Consider the following 15,610-nt stretch of genomic DNA (forward strand, 5'->3'; position numbering starts at 1 on the left):
CGACTGTCATGCGATAGCTGCTACAACAGCAATAGCAACATGTTGTAATGGAAAGCAAACACGGCTCTTGGCTGTTGGCCGATGCCTGGCAACAGCACAAGAACTGCAGCAGCAACTGTTGCCGCCGCTTCCCAGTCCAGTCCAGCTGTAAAACTAAAACACAAACACGCAAACAACAAAGCAAAGCAGAGCAAAGCAAACCCAACACCCGCCCTCCCACTTGACACACCCACCCACAGTTTGCCCACAGCCTAGAGCCCACATGGCACTTCAGACTGCGTCCGGCCAAGAGCAAGAGCAGGAGTAGGAGCAGTAACGCCGCTGGCCAAACTGGCGCTCAGCCACCGCGACCACAGTGCGCTTTTCCCCAAATGCAACGAAGTGAAAGCTTAGCACAAAAAGGAAAGCGCTGTGTGCCAGAAAGAAAGCAAAGTAGTTTTTGGATTCAAATTGTTTGTTTGTTTGTTATTAGTTTTTCGGTGACTTGAGACGATTTTAATTAACGCCACCGATGCTGCAGTGTGAGTGCCAAACAGTTGACTGCACCCCAACAACAACAACAACAACTAGAGCTACAACTACAACTACAAAATAAAAAGAAAAACAGTAAAAGCCACGACAAATCCTTTTGCGAATCATTTACGCCTGTTCGCATTCTTGTGCAATTAGTGCGTATGGCTTGGAAACAAAGACAACTCCAAAAACAACTTTGAGCCAGAGCAACAAAATCTTCGATAGCTTCACTAATTTGCGAGTCCTTGGCGCAGTAAGAAGCAACAAAACAAAACAAAACGAAAGGCAAAAGCAATGCACAGCTCGCAACTCTCAACAATAAAATATTAGTTTAAGCAAAAATCCTTTTGTTTTTTGTCAAGCTTTAGTGGATTGCTTTTACTTTATTATGCCAAGAGCTAAGCCCCCAAGCAAAACTTCACTCTTGACCCGCTCGCTATGTAAATTCGCATAAGATAGTAAACTTTAAGCAACTTGCAAAGAAACATTCAAAATGAGTTTGACTTTGCATTTAAATAGAAATTGTTTGTTGCGAAAGTTAGCTGCTCGGACTTGAAAGTCAAAACTTGAGATTAAAAGATAAATGTTTAAATTATAAAGGCACACACACACACACATAAATCATTTATAAAAGCTCAACAAACAGTCGCCCATAATGTTCGCGTGCCAAATTTAGCGTACATAGGATACAGTCCTGTATGCCTTAAGGAGGCAGGACTTGTGCTTCGAAGGACGTATGTTTACTTTTAATTTGTTTTAATGCGCGATATGTTTGCCTTAAGACTGAAGGACCTTCTGCAGTTTCTGCAAGCTGCTAACCAGACTTTCTACATGAGTGAACGCCTGTTAGGTTCTCATCATTTACTAACTACAATAATTGCCGTATTAATCACACGTGAGCTTATATTATAATGCATTCCAATATAATTATTATATATTAGCGCCTGGCCTTCTAACAGAAACATATAAACAATTGTTTACCAATTCACTGGCGTCATTAAGCAATGGAGAATCAAACACGCGACTGGTCTTGGCTATACGGACAAATTATAGAATTAAATTCTGTGATTCGCCACAATACTCATCCGAAGCATATAACACTGCATTACAATCGCAATCAGCTCAAGTATATTAAATTCAATAAAACCTTACGCATATGTTGCTTATGCTTTATTCCTAGATTCATCTGGGCCTATGGCAACACTAAGGAGCTTAGCCTGCCGCTACATTATGCTTGGCGTATTGTGAATTTAATTCAGTCACTCATTTTCTTTGCAACTCTATTAGCTGCACTGCCAGAGTCCAAGGCTAACTTTCTAGAGCTTGGCTCAGACATTGTGTGGATCTGTGGGGTTGGTTTGGCTATGCAAGTAACTAAGCTATCGCTAATTTATAATTTTAGGGCTTCTATATTATTTTAAAAGTTAATTTCATTAGCTTTTATGCAAATGATATTGACGTTATCGTGGACGATCTCAGTGAGTGCCACACAATGCCGCGGTATCCAACAGCTGAAGCAGATGTACGTCAGACGCAACGCTGGTACTTCTTGCTACAGTCCTTTATCATTGTCTTTTGGCATATTGGATGTGGTTCCTTTGCCATATTGGCTTTAACGCAACCGGTATTTACTAAACAAGCGCTGCCGTTCCATGCATGGCTCCCAATGGACTTGCACAACCCCGAGAAGCATCCAATTGCACATGCTCTAGTCTATGCGTGGCAAGTTATGTCGCTGAGCTACAATTTGTGCATATGTGTCTATGTAGACTTGCAGTCAACGTTCTGTTATCCCGAGGTGGCAGTCAATCTAAAGATACTTTGCATAGAGCTGAATGCTTTTGCCAGAGAATGTCAACATGATGAACAACGTTTCCGGCGTGAATTTAGACGCTTAGCGGCTTTCCATCAACGTATGATGCGGTAAGTACAGCTAGCTATATACATATATCTGCATTTATGTTAAATAATTAATTTACAGCAACGTAACAAGCATCAACGATGTATATTATTGGCCCATGATAGGTCAGATGGTTTTTGTATTTGTTATGATCTCTCTGACTGCATTCATAGCGCTTGCTAACAAAGGCGATCCAAACACTTACAAATTCATAGTGTTCATGATACTCTCATTAGCCTATTTAACTTTTATTTGCGCATTGGGCGACATGGTGACCCAACAATCGCAGGAGGTAGCCATGGCAGCCTATGATATTTACGAGCATGCGCCAAACTCCAAAGAAGTGCAGCTGGATATTGGGTTTATGATGTATCGAGCGCAGGAACCGTTGCAGATTGGTGCTCCGCCATTTCCGCCCTTCAATCTGATTAGCAATATGGCTGTAAGTGTTGCTGGTGTATAACCAATTAATTAATATATAATATTACGAGTTTCAAATTTGTATCTTTGTAGGTACTCAAACAATGTTATGCAATACTCACTGTGCTGCTGGAAACATTAGATTAAGATTAGATCTGAAAACATATGCTGCTTTATTCAACACATTATCAGTGGAAGTTAACAGCAAAGTCGACAGTTCAGCACCGCGTTTTGAATATAAATAATTCAATTATGTATTTAATAAACATATTTATATAGTTGAAAAGTTCTTACATTGTTTATTTCAGATGATACATAATTTTTCTACCCTTTGTCTATAGCACCGCTTGGCTCTGGTTTTATTTAATGCAGACTATCAAATAAGCTAATATTAACAAATGCAAACTCCAGACACATGTGTTTTTTCACATCACATCATTCACTAGCACCTTGCAAGCTAATTGCTTTATAAATAATGTCGATTGTAACAAAGCTTATTATTATTATTAGAACTTACTGTATTGCGAAGACTTAAGTGCAATAGAAAATTGTTATTATAGGGGCGTTTCTAACTGCAAACTATGATAAACATTGGAGCTGGCCTTCAATCAATATCATATAAAAGACTGTGACTGCCAATGATGACAACGTATAGTAAAACTTCACTTAAGCAATGGCGGATCAAGAGGTCGAAACACGCAGCTGGACTTGGATATACGAGATTTTTGCAGAATTTTATTCTCTGTTTCGCCACAAAGGTCAACCGAAGCATATACCACTCTATTACAACCGTAAACAGCTCAAGTGCGATAGACTTCATAAAATTATCGTATACATGCAAATACAATTTTTATATTTTAAGAATCCTCTGGGCCTATGGAAACACTGAGGAGATGAATATGCCTCTACATTATTCTTGGCGTATTTTTAATCTAATTCAGAGTATACTCTTTGTAGGAAGTCTGATAGTTGCACTCCCAGAGTCCAGGGATAATTTTCTCGAGTTTGGTTCGGACATTGTCTGGGCCAGCGCGGTCTTTTTTGCTACGCAACTAAACTATGGGCAATCGCTAAATTTCTTATTCTTTTTAGGGCACTTATGTTGTATATAAAGTCAATTTCATTCACTTTTATGCAAATGATGTTGACATTATCGTGGACGATCTCAGTGAGTGCCACAACATGCCGCGGTATCCATCAACTGAAGCAGTCGTACGTGAGACTCAGCGCTGGAACTTCTTGCTACAATACTTTATCATTACTTTCTGGCATATTGGCTGTGGTACCTTTGCTATATTGACTTTAACGCAACCACTATTTACGAAACAAGCGCTGCCATTCCATGCCCGTCTCCCTATGGAGTTGCACAATCCGGAGAAGCATCCAATTGCTCATGCTCTGGTGTATGCTTGGCAATGTCTGTCCATGAGCTACAATTTATGTGTATGTGTCTATGTCGATATTCAATCCGTGATATGTTATCCACAAGTGGCCCTCAATCTAAAGATACTCTGCATAGAGCTGAATGCTTTTGCCGAAGATTGTCAACAGAATGAGCAACGTTTCCGGCAGGAGTTTAAACGACTAGCAGCTTTTCATCAACGCAGTATACAGTAAATACAGCTGGCTCTATACGAAGTTATTTGTATTAATTGATTTATTTTCAGAAATGTAATAAGTATCAACTCGGTATATTATTGGGCAATGATAAGTCAGATAATTTTTATGTCTGTTATGATCACTTTGACTGCCTTCATTCAGATTGCTAAAAGAGGTGATCCGGGCATTTATAAATTCACGGTGTTCATGCTGCTCTCATTAGCGTATCTATCTTTTGTTTGCACATTGGGCGACATGGTGACTCAACAATCGCAGGAGGTAGCCGAGGTAGCGTATCATATTTACGAGTTTGCACCAAACTCGAAAGAAGTGCAGCTGGATATTGGGTTTATGATCTATCGAGCTCAGAAAGCATTGGAGTTTTGTGCTCCGCCTTTCCCGCCCTTCAATTTTATTAGTAATATGGCTGTAAGTGTTGCAATATTATACAAAATTAATATATGTATACGTTTTATTATATTTTATTTGTAGGTACTCAAACAATGCTATACAATCCTCACAGTCCTGCAGGAAACATTAGAGTAATATATATAAACGGCTTCACACGGCTTTATTCAACACATTATCCGTAGAAGTCAGCAACAAATTTGACAGTTCAGCACCGTGTTTAAATATAAAAAATTCAATTATGTTCCACATATATTTAATAAACTAATAATATTTAGTATTGAGCTTCAAAGAAAAGTTTTTAAATTATTTTTTTGAGCATTTAATACGAAGTGTGTTGAAAAAATAAAATTTTATTACTTTTATTCAACATAATTATCCTATCGTTTGCCTATAGCACAGCTTACCTCTTGCTTTATTTAAATACTTCCCATAGCCTATTATTTAAACAAATACAAACAAATAATAAACATTGTTTAACTGCAAAATTGTAGACAGTTCAGTTTAATTCAACACACCTCAGCTGTCCACCAAAAAAAAACTCTCCATAGATGTCGCGCAACAGTCCGCAGCAAGTTGGCTGTGGTGAATAAAGCAGAGCCATCTAGTGGCAGTCTGAAAAATGTGATTTTTCAGCGCCATCTATTAGGTATTAAGAACGCTCAACAGTTTTGCAACAGTTCAGTTGAGCGTTCGTAGCTGGCAAACTGTTGAGCAACTGTTGTGAATCAGTTGACCATTTAAGTTATTCAGCTGGTAACAATATTATCGAAAGTTTATTACGCATAAATTATTATTTACATTATTTATTTATAAACCATTAACGGCCATTGTATCTGTGATCCATTGCACATAATCTGCGATATTGGTGTACAGTCCGGGAAGACTAATCTGACCACAAGATGTTACGCCTTGGCTAACAATCCCGAATTGCACCATGCGCAATTTATACTCATCTAAATAAAGCGCTGGAGCTTGCAGCGGCCCGCCGGAGTCCCCCTTACAGGAATCCTGTAAGTCGGCGCCACCCACGCACAACTGGCTGTGTGGCACGTCACGTCGATACGCATCAGAGCAGGAGGAACGCTGTTGAATGGGAACACTTGCCTGCAAGAGCACATCTGAAGAGGAACCGTTCTCAGTGGTGCCCCAACCGGTAACAAAGTAATTGGGTAGAGACTCCGACTGTTGCTTCAATTCAGAGCTAATGGGCAGGCAAATGGGCTTAATGTGCTCTGCAGAGATTTGGATTTAATTCGAGCTGACATTAAGATTAGGCGAGATATACTTACTCTCAAAATTAACGGTGTCATTCAGACGCAGCAGAGCAATATCATTCATAATGCGACGTCCATCGTATCGCTCATGCATTAAATACTTTTCAATAGCCAAATCCACCACAGGCGGCGCACACTTTTGTTTACGTCCCTGCTGACGGCAGTCCCGCTCCGTGGAAATGCGATGCTCTCCCAGACGTATTTGGTAGCTATAATTATAAAACATAAGTTAAAAATCGCTTTGTAAATCATGTGATAATGCTTACAGTTGTTCCTGCAAACCGAAGATGCAATGAGCCGCAGTCAGTACATAGCCTACAAAGATAAAGCTTAAGTGAGCGAGAGAGCAGACAGAGCGTATTGATTACGACTTACGATTGGAGATAAGCGTGCCACCACATAAGAAGCGCGACTCTCCGTTGCTTTGATAACGCAGCAAGGCCATCCAGGGCCTCGAGGAAAGCTGCACCTCATAGCCATTGGCCACACGTTGATTTAGAATGGAGCCACAGCTAAAGTTCGAGCTCTTAAACAGTTCCATGACCTTGGAATTGTGTTGAATCTGTGGCAAAGCACAGCAAAAGTGAAGCTAGCGAGTGATATTGATTGAGATTAATTTCAGCTAATAAATTCCTATATGTAAATTCAACTCTCACCACTCCATTGTATTCACCACAGGCAGCGCTTTGCAAATAGCCCGCATACTCCGGAGTCACGCGCTCTCCAGACTTCTGAGCCTGCAACAATTGTTTTTCTATATCCGCACAGGAGGAATAGGGCAGGCACTGGCCACGATCACCACGCGGCGTATTACAGTCATCGCCATAGGCTAGTTAAATATTATATGCATTAATTAGTAATTACAACTAACAAGTAATACAAATCATTGCCGCTCACCTGCCCGCACACGACGAACTGACAGCAAGGCAACAACAACTGCAATAAGCAAACGCGAGCGGCAACAAAACATATTACGTTGGAGAGCCGGACTTGATGATAACCGTATGAGCTAACGCCTCAAGCACAACTGTTTGCTTTCTGTGCTCTAGACATTGATTTTATATGATAGGAATAAGAGCAATCTCAGCCAGCTGGCGCTCAGCACTGCTCAACGGGTTTTCCCCTTTTGTTAAGCAGGTATCTATTAATTTTATACAAATTTCCCATAATTGTTGAAAGATTTGCACTTTATGAGAAAACACTAGCTGCATTTGTTTATATTTACGCACTTTGCATTTGAATTAAATGCGTGCCAGCAAATTCTCTGAGAGAGATCTTGCTCTTAACTGGCGCTCTTAGCTAAACTGCTTAAGCATCCAACCTAAGTTCAAGTCGCACATGCAATACTCTTACAAAAACATCTTTTATTGTTAGAATTTTTGTGAATTTTATTGTTTAACGCACATCTGCTGGTCAGTTGTACAATATTGGTTTTATTTGTAGCATCATTGTGTAATAAATTAAAATCGAACTTAATTAAATTATAACAATGCTATTTTATAATTATCAGACATGGATCAACAATTAACATAATAGTCATATATAAATTATATATACGCTAGAAATAAAAAAAATTGTTACTTAGTTTAGCTCACTTTTAGTTGAAAAGTATTAACGTTTAGGGTCAACGGCTGCTCGGTATATTGCTTTCGCTTTTAGGGGGTTGGGCAGAATCTCACTGTTCTGCTGTCTATAGCATTTGCCAATTATTCAAGGCGTTCGGATGTTGGTTGTGTAATTTAAACGATTTCTTCTGTTTGTTCTAAATGTTAACGAAATCGAGATAGCAATAGATCAGTATCAAACAATTTTGAAATTTGACAGATTTTGCTTGAATAGAAGGAATAATTAGATAATTAGAATTAGCAAGTGTCCGCTCTGTGCCGCTTTCAGAGTTAGTACAACAAGCCTTATTATATAGAAATTAAAATGAACAAAGTATTATGATTAGATAAGCAAGCCAATTGTAGTCAATTTACAAGCAGGAGAAGCCAAACAAAAAATATAAAGTAAACGTAGTAGCAGTAATTATAGTTAGTATAGTAACATTCGTCATTATCCATCACAAAATAAAGGAAAACAATAAACATGAATATATAGTATACAGTACAAACATAAACCAATCTATGCGTATACAAATATAACACTATGAAATATTCCAAATATTGTATGCTCAATCGCTTGGCTGGTGGTTAGCGTCTATTGCTTGCTATGGTTAGCTATGACTAATAATTATTATGAATAAGTTTATCAACAGTGGCATTCCGATGTACATATTTGTTTGCTTGCCACTCAATGAGAGAGCTGTAGAACCGAAAGCCCCGCGCCAACAGAAATCGATCGTTTCAAAAATTGCAGATCATTTCCGTACAATGCTTGATTAGTGTTTTTGGTTTTTGGTGCTGATGCTTGAAAAGTAGTAGTGGTGTTGGTAGTAGTACAAGTAGAGTGGGTTATAATACAAAACAGAGGTGCCATCAATCAACCAACAGAATTAAACGCTTGCTTATTTGATAGCGGCAATTAGCGGACTTTCATCGCCTAAAAAAAAGATAGAGAGAGAAAAATGCAAAGTTAATCACTTTTTTTTCCATAGAGCTTGGTGGGCACTAATTCACGAGTCTTTATGTAGGGCATGCGTGGCCAAGCCCAAGTCACTGGCATCGATGATTCATAGTTGAAGTTGTACAGCTGATCCTCCAGCCACTTGCGCTTGTCTTGCGGCTCCGGATAAGTAGATGCCAAGCCTATAAGACAAGCAAATATAAACAAACATAACTTGCGTACAATGCTGAAATAATACCGTTATCATATGCACACTTGGTTACACCAATGGCAATATTCATGGACACATCGCGAATGCTCGATAGAGGGGGATACAATGAGCCACGCTCAATATCGCTGGGCTCGACAAAGTTGGCCAACTCCTGGGCGGCAATGAGGAACATATCATCGGGTATGTGATGAGTGCCAGTGCAAATGACGCCCAAGCCCACGCCAGGGAAAATGTAAGCATTGTTGCCCTGACCAGGATAATAGGTCTTATCGCCAACGGTGACAGGTGGGAAAGGCGATCCAGACGAGAAAATAACACGTGCCTGCAACAATAGAATGCTTAATAGCTTGTTTTGGTTTGGTTACGATAAATATTTACATCCGTATTATGGTAAGCCTCTTCGGCAGTACATTCCGCCTTGCTGGTTGGATTGGAGAGAGCAAACACAATGGGCCTTTCATTGTTGTCGGCCATGGTGCGCAAAATCTTGGGCGTAAATAGGCCAGCGCAAGCTGAAGCACCAATTAGCACCTGAGTTAAATATAAACATTAATACAATTCAAACGTATGCACATGACTTGTACTCACACTTGGCTTAATAGTTGCTACAATCTGCTCGAGATCAGACATAGGCTCAATGTCTTTGGCATAGTTAATCTTATGGCCTTCCAGATTGCCCACCTTGCGTGACTTGGTCAGCAAGCCATCAATATCGACCATGAATATTTTGCTATAAGCCTCTTCTTTGGACACGCCCTCAGCCATCATGCCCTTGACCACAAGATCTGCAATGCCAATGGCGGCTTCGCCGGCGCCAGCAAACAGGAACGTATAATCCTTAAAGGACTTGTTAGTTATGCGCTTCGAGGCGTACAGTCCGGCAACAGCGACAGCAGCTGTGCCCTGAATATCGTCGTTAAATGTGCAGTATGTGTCGCGATACTTGTCTAGGAATCTAAATGCATTGTGGTTGCCAAAGTCCTCAAACTGGATGAGAGTATTCTGGCCATAGCGCTTTACAACTGCCTGCATGAACTCATCAATGAAGTCATCGTATTCGCGTCCAACCACGCGCTTCTGGCGCAAACCCACATAGAGCGGATCCTCCAGCAGATCGATGTTATTGGTGCCCACATCTACGACAATGGGCAAACACTGATGTGGCTTAATGCCAGCCAAAGCTGTATACAAAGCCAGCTTGCCCACGGGAATGCCCATGCCGCAAGCGCCCAGATCACCCAGGCCGAGGATACGCTCGCCGTCAGTTACGACAATTGCACGCACATTTGGCTCCGGCCAGTTCTTCATCACATCAAAGATGTGACCACGATCGTTGAAGGTAACAAAGAGACCATGCGGACGTCTGTAGATCAGGCCAAAGCGTTGGCAGGCCAAGCCCACTGTGGGCGTATAAACTATGGGCATCAAATCCTCAATGTTCTCCGAGAGAAAACGGAAGAACAAACGCTCGTTACGATCGTACAGATCGCTCAGATACAAATACTTGTTGAGCGGTTCCGTATAACGATTGACAGCAATTTTGCAAAGCTGCAGCTGCTCCTCCTGCGTCTTGAAACGCGCCGGCTGCAGTCCATGTATGCCCAGCGTTTGACGCTCCTCCAGCGTAAAGGCCAAGCCCTAGAAAGCCACTTCGGTTACATTTGATGCTTAACGAATTGCAATTTTTGTTACTTACCTTATTCAAACGGGGATCGCGTATGTGATCAACGCCCCGCACCTGCGAGGGGCAGACAATATCACCAACTACCTCATGATATCCACGGGCATCACACAGCGCCAGCGCTGATGTTGCCGGCAATGTTGCACTTGTTGTTGTTGTTCCAGTTGCAGCTGCACTACCGCTGCGATACAATTTACTCAGGTTGCCGCATAGGCTGCAATAGTGAATTAGGTAATGTTTAGATTGTCGCAATTGAATAACTCAACACAGTCTGCGCCTACAGTACAAGCTCAATGTAATGATTCTTAATCCCTTACTAATTGTTATTTTGGCCCTGTCTACACTATCGAGCGTTCACAGCAATCACTTGGTGGTCATGATCAAGGCTGCGTCAGCTGATTTTTGTTTATCGCTGGTTGGCTGGGAGCTTTGCGCACATTGCGTATTGTTTATATTTGGGAACGCGATAAAATTCGAATAGTTTTCGATAAGGCAAGGCATGACGACAACCAGTGCTAGTCGAATTCGCATAATTGCTGCTAATTGCGGATGCCTTGTGACTAATTTTGCTTTTGGTCTATGGGGACTGGTGATAACTTTAGCTGGCCAAAGCTCTCAACTCGCTGATGACGCGTGCAAAACCGCTTGCAGCTCTTAATAACGGTAAGTGCTAAGGCGGTAGAGGGGGAGGGGGGGCAGTGCGGTTGGGCGGTTACCCATATCATGTCATTATCATTCATCATTTTGTACAGCTTAAAGCCAAGAGGGGCTGGCTGCTCACATGAGCAGCGAGTGCTAAATAATTGCGCATACATACATATGTAGATATGTATATCTAATCAAATAAACATGCTTGTATGTGTGTCCGTCTGCGTGTCGTAAATAATTACGTATTAAGTATATAGTATGCATAACAACTATTAAGTTTCCGCATAAATACGCTTGTTCTACTTCTAGTATTTGCTTAAATATTTATAAGCGAAATTTGGCAAAGCTAAGCAAACGAACTTTTATTATGACCATTCTAAAAAGTTAAAGCAAATGTAATACACTTGATATGTTTGAGTTTCATTAGAAAAATCAATAGAAATTTAATCAAATAAAGTTATAACACGTGTTAATTACAATTAAACAATAAAAGTCACATTTGTATCTACATACAAACTAAAGTGTATGATGTAAACTAATGTGAGGGCGTATACATCAAATGTATAATTACAAACTGTTACATTGACAGCGGCTGACGTAATCCGCACACACACACATACAAGCAGCACACGCAAATGTGTGAACTAGCAAAAAATAAAAAACAAGAAGTCAACGTACTCAGCTGACTTGCCCTAGCTTTTTTGGAACTACTGGCAAAAAACAAAGCGTGAAAGAGAACGCGCTGTTGGGAGTAACAGTGAAAGATGAATCTGCGGAACGAAAACTTTTGAACTTGGCAACGAAACATAATAAAATACAAGCACACACACACGCACACATAGAAAAGCGCTTACAGAAGCAAAAATATTAGCATTGTACGTATGTACGTATGCACATGTATAAATTTAGAATTTTGGCAAAAGCTTAAAAGTTGAAATGCAAATAATATACACGATGTGTCCATGTTGATGTCCATGTCCATGAACGTGAAGGTATCTTTGGATTACATAGCAGACAGCGCCGAAAGCATTGGGGCGTTAAAGATGTATTATTAATGAGTATGTGTGTGTGTGTATGTGTATACAGGATTTGTTTGTGTATTGATTTTTCAGCTGTTTTGGTTTTTATGAGCGTTTTTGTAGTTGCTTATGCAACATGCAATTGAAAATATTGTACCCCAGTAAACTGGATAAAGCGGAAATAACAAAAGATAGGTCAATGTCAGCCCATGTGCGAATTTAATTCCCCCCAACCAACCAACAGGCTTACATGTATTGTGTTTGTGTGTGTGTGTGTGTGTGTATGCCACTATTTGCTGCCAACGAAAACGAAAGCTGCGCAATGTGTGCATGAGGACGCCTTGGCGCAAACTCGTCTGCCACAAATGACTAGGTCACTGACGACAAACAGCTGGGACTGGGATGTGCCTGCCAAATCAAATTGCATAATTCCGCGAAAAGAAAAACACACAAAATCACCTTTCTAACCAAAATAGATATGAACGCAAACAAAATTCCTTTTGGCAGCAGGGCTTAAAAGCTTACCTTGGTCGCGAAAACATTTTTGCAACTTTTGTGTACTTATAATTGCTTGTTGTGTATTAATTTTCTGGTATTTGTTCCCAGCTTTGCTTTTGATTTGACACTTATCACTATAATAATACTTTATGTTATGATTTCTGCTTTTTGCTAAAAACGAAACACGCACAACAACCGAACCACCCTCACTATGTTCAGCCAGACAAGAGACAACAACAACTACGCGCCAAACTGTAAATGTAAAGTCGACAACTAATGTTATCGTTGTTGCGGCTATCGTAATAGCTATCGTCGATGTGCTGGTGGTGGATAATACGTGCTTATTTTCCTGCACAGATTCAAAGAAATTACACGCCAAGCTATAACATCGACGATTATTCTTATCGCCATTACCACAAAAATCACATATATTTTTGTCCTAATGGAACATGGTCACACTACTCAATTTATTAGGCAAACAAATCATATACAAATAAAAATAAAATTGTTTTTTGCAAGACTTAAATGCATGCGATACAAATTCAATTATAATATTTATATAATAATTGGAGTATCTCTATGCGTACTTCCATGCGCAGTTTGGGATCGTCAATGCGAGCCATCTCCGCCTTTACAAGCTCCCCAAAGGAATCAACGTCGTGGTCAAATTTCGGCTTATTTCCGATTGTTTGTTGATTAATTGTTAATTTCGCAGTCTTGTGCATGCTCTCTGCTGGCGGAGCACTGTCGGTGCGAACCATATCCTTTTCAAGCTCCCCAAAGGGATCGATGTCGTGGTGAAACTTGCGTTTGTTTCTAATAGAGCCCAGCCTCTCGCTCGAACGCGTATACATCGTACTCTCTGCTGACGGAGCAATCTCGTCGATGCGACCCATATCCTTTTCAATCTCCACAAAGGGATCCACGTTGTGGTCAAATTTCCGCTTGTTTCTGATGGAGCCTTGTCTTTCATTCACGGTCCTGTATACAATGTTCTCTACTGACGGATCGGGCTCTTCGACAGAGGCGATAGAGCTGTTGGATGTTTTAATTTGGATCTCTTCATCATAAATATCTTGCGAGTCAGAGTCAGCGAGAGCCTGTTTAAAATATATCAATATGTACCATTCAGTTTAGTTATACATCTATATGTAGGCAATCGCATTAGTACTCACGCTCCGGTTCGAGGCATTAATGTCAATTGTTTTTAAGAATGGCTGCAGAAACTCTAAATTGTTGATCCATGAAATGCGCCCCCTTTCTTCATACCCCATGCTACTTCTGCTGTTACTCGCCTCCTTTTTCAAGTGTAACAGATATTGGCTTCGCAGCGTAGCTATTTTCCTCTTTATCTCTGTAACATTTATATCATCATACACTTGTCGCATAATTTTCAAAATTGCATTTAGTGACGCGGTGCGGCAGCGTTTTTTGTGATAAAGATCGCTTGTGGAGTCGTACAGATTTGGGTGCTGCTCATATGCATCAATTAGCATACTAATTGAGTCCGGCGTCCATCTAATCTTCTAAGATATTGTAAAACACATTTAATTCAATACATTATATTTTGTAGTACTTACTTTTGAAGCCATTTGCAGAAATTTTTCCCAGCTGAAGATTTTATAAGTGCCACTTTCTTCGCATTCACATTCGCATCGTGTTTACAAAAAAATGCCATGGCTTTTTCTCCTCGTAGAAACATGGTCACACTTTCTACGGTATAATTTGAATTATAAATGTTTCTTACCAAAAAAATACTAAACTAAAACCAAAAGGTTAAATTTAAAAGTGTAAGGGAGACTAAGAATCGAATATCGCAACAATTTCGCCAATATTATAATCAATAACAAGGTAAGTGGTATTTTTAAATACTTATGCTTGCTGACAAAAGCTGACAGAAGGCAATTGGGAATATTTATTTGAATTTAAATTTAAATTTTGTAGAAAACAAAATGAAAGTCCAAATATAAGGGTAAGCTTCAACATTGTTTTGGTTTTTATTTCAATTTGTTAAATTTTAATTAAAAATATGAAAAATCTTCAAAATATGTTATCTTGTTTTCGCTTTGTGCCACAACTCTTGTTAGCATTGCCTGCCATATATAGTTCTATAATATTGTTCAACAGTTGTATGTACTCGGCTATTATAGAGCATGGCTCAAGTCCTCAAATTAGCGGGAATCCTGCAGGCCCAGGTCAAACAGGCCAAGAAAGCAGGCAACTGCTTCATTTCAGTAATGCCACATATTCCTTTCACTGGAGACAGCATGGTAAGTAATGCATATATGCATATATGATAGATACTTTTGAGTAACGCTTATGCATTATCAGAGCAACCCAGTTTGGACTCTGCCTTTGGCGCATTTGTACGCATTTCTAATAAAGGGAATGATAACGGTGAGGATTCACAATCATCCGATAGCCCAGACACGAGTAGCCCAGACATTAGTGCCCCCGATGTGGAGGAAGCACCTCCTGCGATTCCACAAGATGATAATAAGCTCGACAAACCCCATGTCACAGGCGACGATACAGGTGAACCAGCAGAGCAGAAGGAGCCAGACGAAGCAGACGAGCAGAAGGGGGATGACGAAGCAGCCGAGCAGAAGGAGGCTGACGAAGCACCAGAGCAGAAGAAGAGAAATCACCTATACGATCCATTTGCTTACCCATACTACTCTCAGTTTTATGACAGGCCGTGGCGTAAAAGTGGCACAGCGAGGATAACGCTGCAACAAGCTTTGATTGCATTATATTTTGTGCCACTTTTATATGGTGTGGCTCAGTGGTTTCGTAGATTTGCTATAAATGCTACATAAATCGGTGCATCAAAACACGTTTTTTTTTTGTATTTGATTAAAATATACATAC

General features: G+C 40.2%; 5 protein-coding genes and 1 pseudogene across 6 annotated transcripts; 3 read left to right on the forward strand and 3 right to left on the reverse strand.

Annotated features, from left to right (window-relative positions):
* The first annotated feature begins 2,005 nt into the window (after positions 1-2,005).
* Positions 2,006-2,980, forward strand: LOC108601344 (putative odorant receptor 65c). Its single transcript, XM_017989243.1, has 3 exons — positions 2,006-2,436; positions 2,495-2,855; positions 2,927-2,980. The coding sequence occupies exons 1-3, from the start codon at positions 2,006-2,008 to the stop codon at positions 2,978-2,980; spliced, it is 846 nt and encodes a 281-aa protein (XP_017844732.1).
* Positions 2,981-3,531: 551 nt separating this feature from the next.
* Positions 3,532-5,046, forward strand: LOC108601346 (annotated as a pseudogene).
* Positions 5,047-5,604: 558 nt separating this feature from the next.
* LOC108601804 (serine protease grass) lies at positions 5,605-7,151 on the reverse strand. The gene is made up of 6 exons (XM_017989741.1): positions 7,015-7,151; positions 6,774-6,946; positions 6,493-6,706; positions 6,384-6,432; positions 6,133-6,326; positions 5,605-6,075 (listed from the first exon to the last, which is right to left on the reverse strand). The coding sequence occupies exons 1-6, from the start codon at positions 7,085-7,087 to the stop codon at positions 5,651-5,653; spliced, it is 1,128 nt and encodes a 375-aa protein (XP_017845230.1). The 5' UTR covers positions 7,088-7,151; the 3' UTR covers positions 5,605-5,650.
* Positions 7,152-7,806: 655 nt separating this feature from the next.
* LOC108602946 (NADP-dependent malic enzyme) lies at positions 7,807-12,988 on the reverse strand. Of its 2 annotated transcripts, none has more exons than XM_017991295.1 (7): positions 12,767-12,988; positions 10,590-10,788; positions 9,482-10,531; positions 9,272-9,424; positions 8,921-9,215; positions 8,700-8,864; positions 7,807-7,879 (listed from the first exon to the last, which is right to left on the reverse strand). In XM_017991295.1, the coding sequence occupies exons 1-7, from the start codon at positions 12,781-12,783 to the stop codon at positions 7,857-7,859; spliced, it is 1,902 nt and encodes a 633-aa protein (XP_017846784.1). In that variant the 5' UTR covers positions 12,784-12,988; the 3' UTR covers positions 7,807-7,856. The 2 variants fall into 2 exon arrangements, with proteins under 2 accessions (XP_017846784.1, XP_017846785.1); XM_017991296.1 differs by lacking the exon at positions 7,807-7,879 and adding an exon at positions 8,517-8,658 and having other exon boundaries at positions 8,736-8,864.
* A 293-nt stretch (positions 12,989-13,281) lies between these two features.
* On the reverse strand, positions 13,282-14,472 carry LOC108601347. The gene is made up of 3 exons (XM_017989244.1): positions 14,320-14,472; positions 13,915-14,265; positions 13,282-13,839 (listed from the first exon to the last, which is right to left on the reverse strand). Exons 1-3 carry the CDS (start codon positions 14,329-14,331, stop codon positions 13,282-13,284), a joined length of 921 nt encoding a protein of 306 aa, XP_017844733.1. The 5' UTR covers positions 14,332-14,472.
* Positions 14,473-14,762: 290 nt separating this feature from the next.
* On the forward strand, positions 14,763-15,585 carry LOC108602951. The gene is made up of 2 exons (XM_017991300.2): positions 14,763-15,009; positions 15,071-15,585. Exons 1-2 carry the CDS (start codon positions 14,893-14,895, stop codon positions 15,464-15,466), a joined length of 513 nt encoding a protein of 170 aa, XP_017846789.1. The 5' UTR covers positions 14,763-14,892; the 3' UTR covers positions 15,467-15,585.
* Positions 15,586-15,610: the final 25 nt, after the last annotated feature.

The sequence above is a fragment of the Drosophila busckii genome, chromosome 3R (genome assembly GCF_011750605.1).
Source record: "Drosophila busckii strain San Diego stock center, stock number 13000-0081.31 chromosome 3R, ASM1175060v1, whole genome shotgun sequence".
Classification (NCBI taxonomy): domain Eukaryota; kingdom Metazoa; phylum Arthropoda; class Insecta; order Diptera; family Drosophilidae; genus Drosophila; species Drosophila busckii.

Bases quoted from the DNA above. Each gene is read 5' to 3' on its own strand.
- LOC108601344 (XM_017989243.1), top strand. From the start codon at position 2,006: ATGCCGCGGTATCCAACAGCTGAAGCAGATGTACGTCAGACGCAACGC. The intron at 2,437-2,494 runs GTAAGTACAGCT...ATTAATTTACAG, and splicing joins TTCCATCAACGTATGATGCG to CAACGTAACAAGCATCAACG. The intron at 2,856-2,926 runs GTAAGTGTTGCT...GTATCTTTGTAG, and splicing joins ATCTGATTAGCAATATGGCT to GTACTCAAACAATGTTATGC.
- LOC108601804 (XM_017989741.1), bottom strand. From the start codon at position 7,087: ATGTTTTGTTGCCGCTCGCGTTTGCTTATTGCAGTTGTTGTTGCCTTG. The intron at 6,707-6,773 runs GTGAGAGTTGAA...ATCACTCGCTAG, and splicing joins GTGGTGAATACAATGGAGTG to CTTCACTTTTGCTGTGCTTT. The intron at 6,076-6,132 runs GTAAGTATATCT...AAATCTCTGCAG, and splicing joins TGACACCGTTAATTTTGAGA to AGCACATTAAGCCCATTTGC.
- LOC108602946 (XM_017991295.1), bottom strand. The intron at 9,425-9,481 runs GTGAGTACAAGT...TATTTAACTCAG, and splicing joins TAGCAACTATTAAGCCAAGT to GTGCTAATTGGTGCTTCAGC. The intron at 8,865-8,920 runs GTATTATTTCAG...CTTGTCTTATAG, and splicing joins CAAGTGTGCATATGATAACG to GCTTGGCATCTACTTATCCG.
- LOC108601347 (XM_017989244.1), bottom strand. The intron at 13,840-13,914 runs GTGAGTACTAAT...TATTTTAAACAG, and splicing joins TTAATGCCTCGAACCGGAGC to GCTCTCGCTGACTCTGACTC.
- LOC108602951 (XM_017991300.2), top strand. From the start codon at position 14,893: ATGGCTCAAGTCCTCAAATTAGCGGGAATCCTGCAGGCCCAGGTCAAA. The intron at 15,010-15,070 runs GTAAGTAATGCA...ATGCATTATCAG, and splicing joins CTTTCACTGGAGACAGCATG to AGCAACCCAGTTTGGACTCT.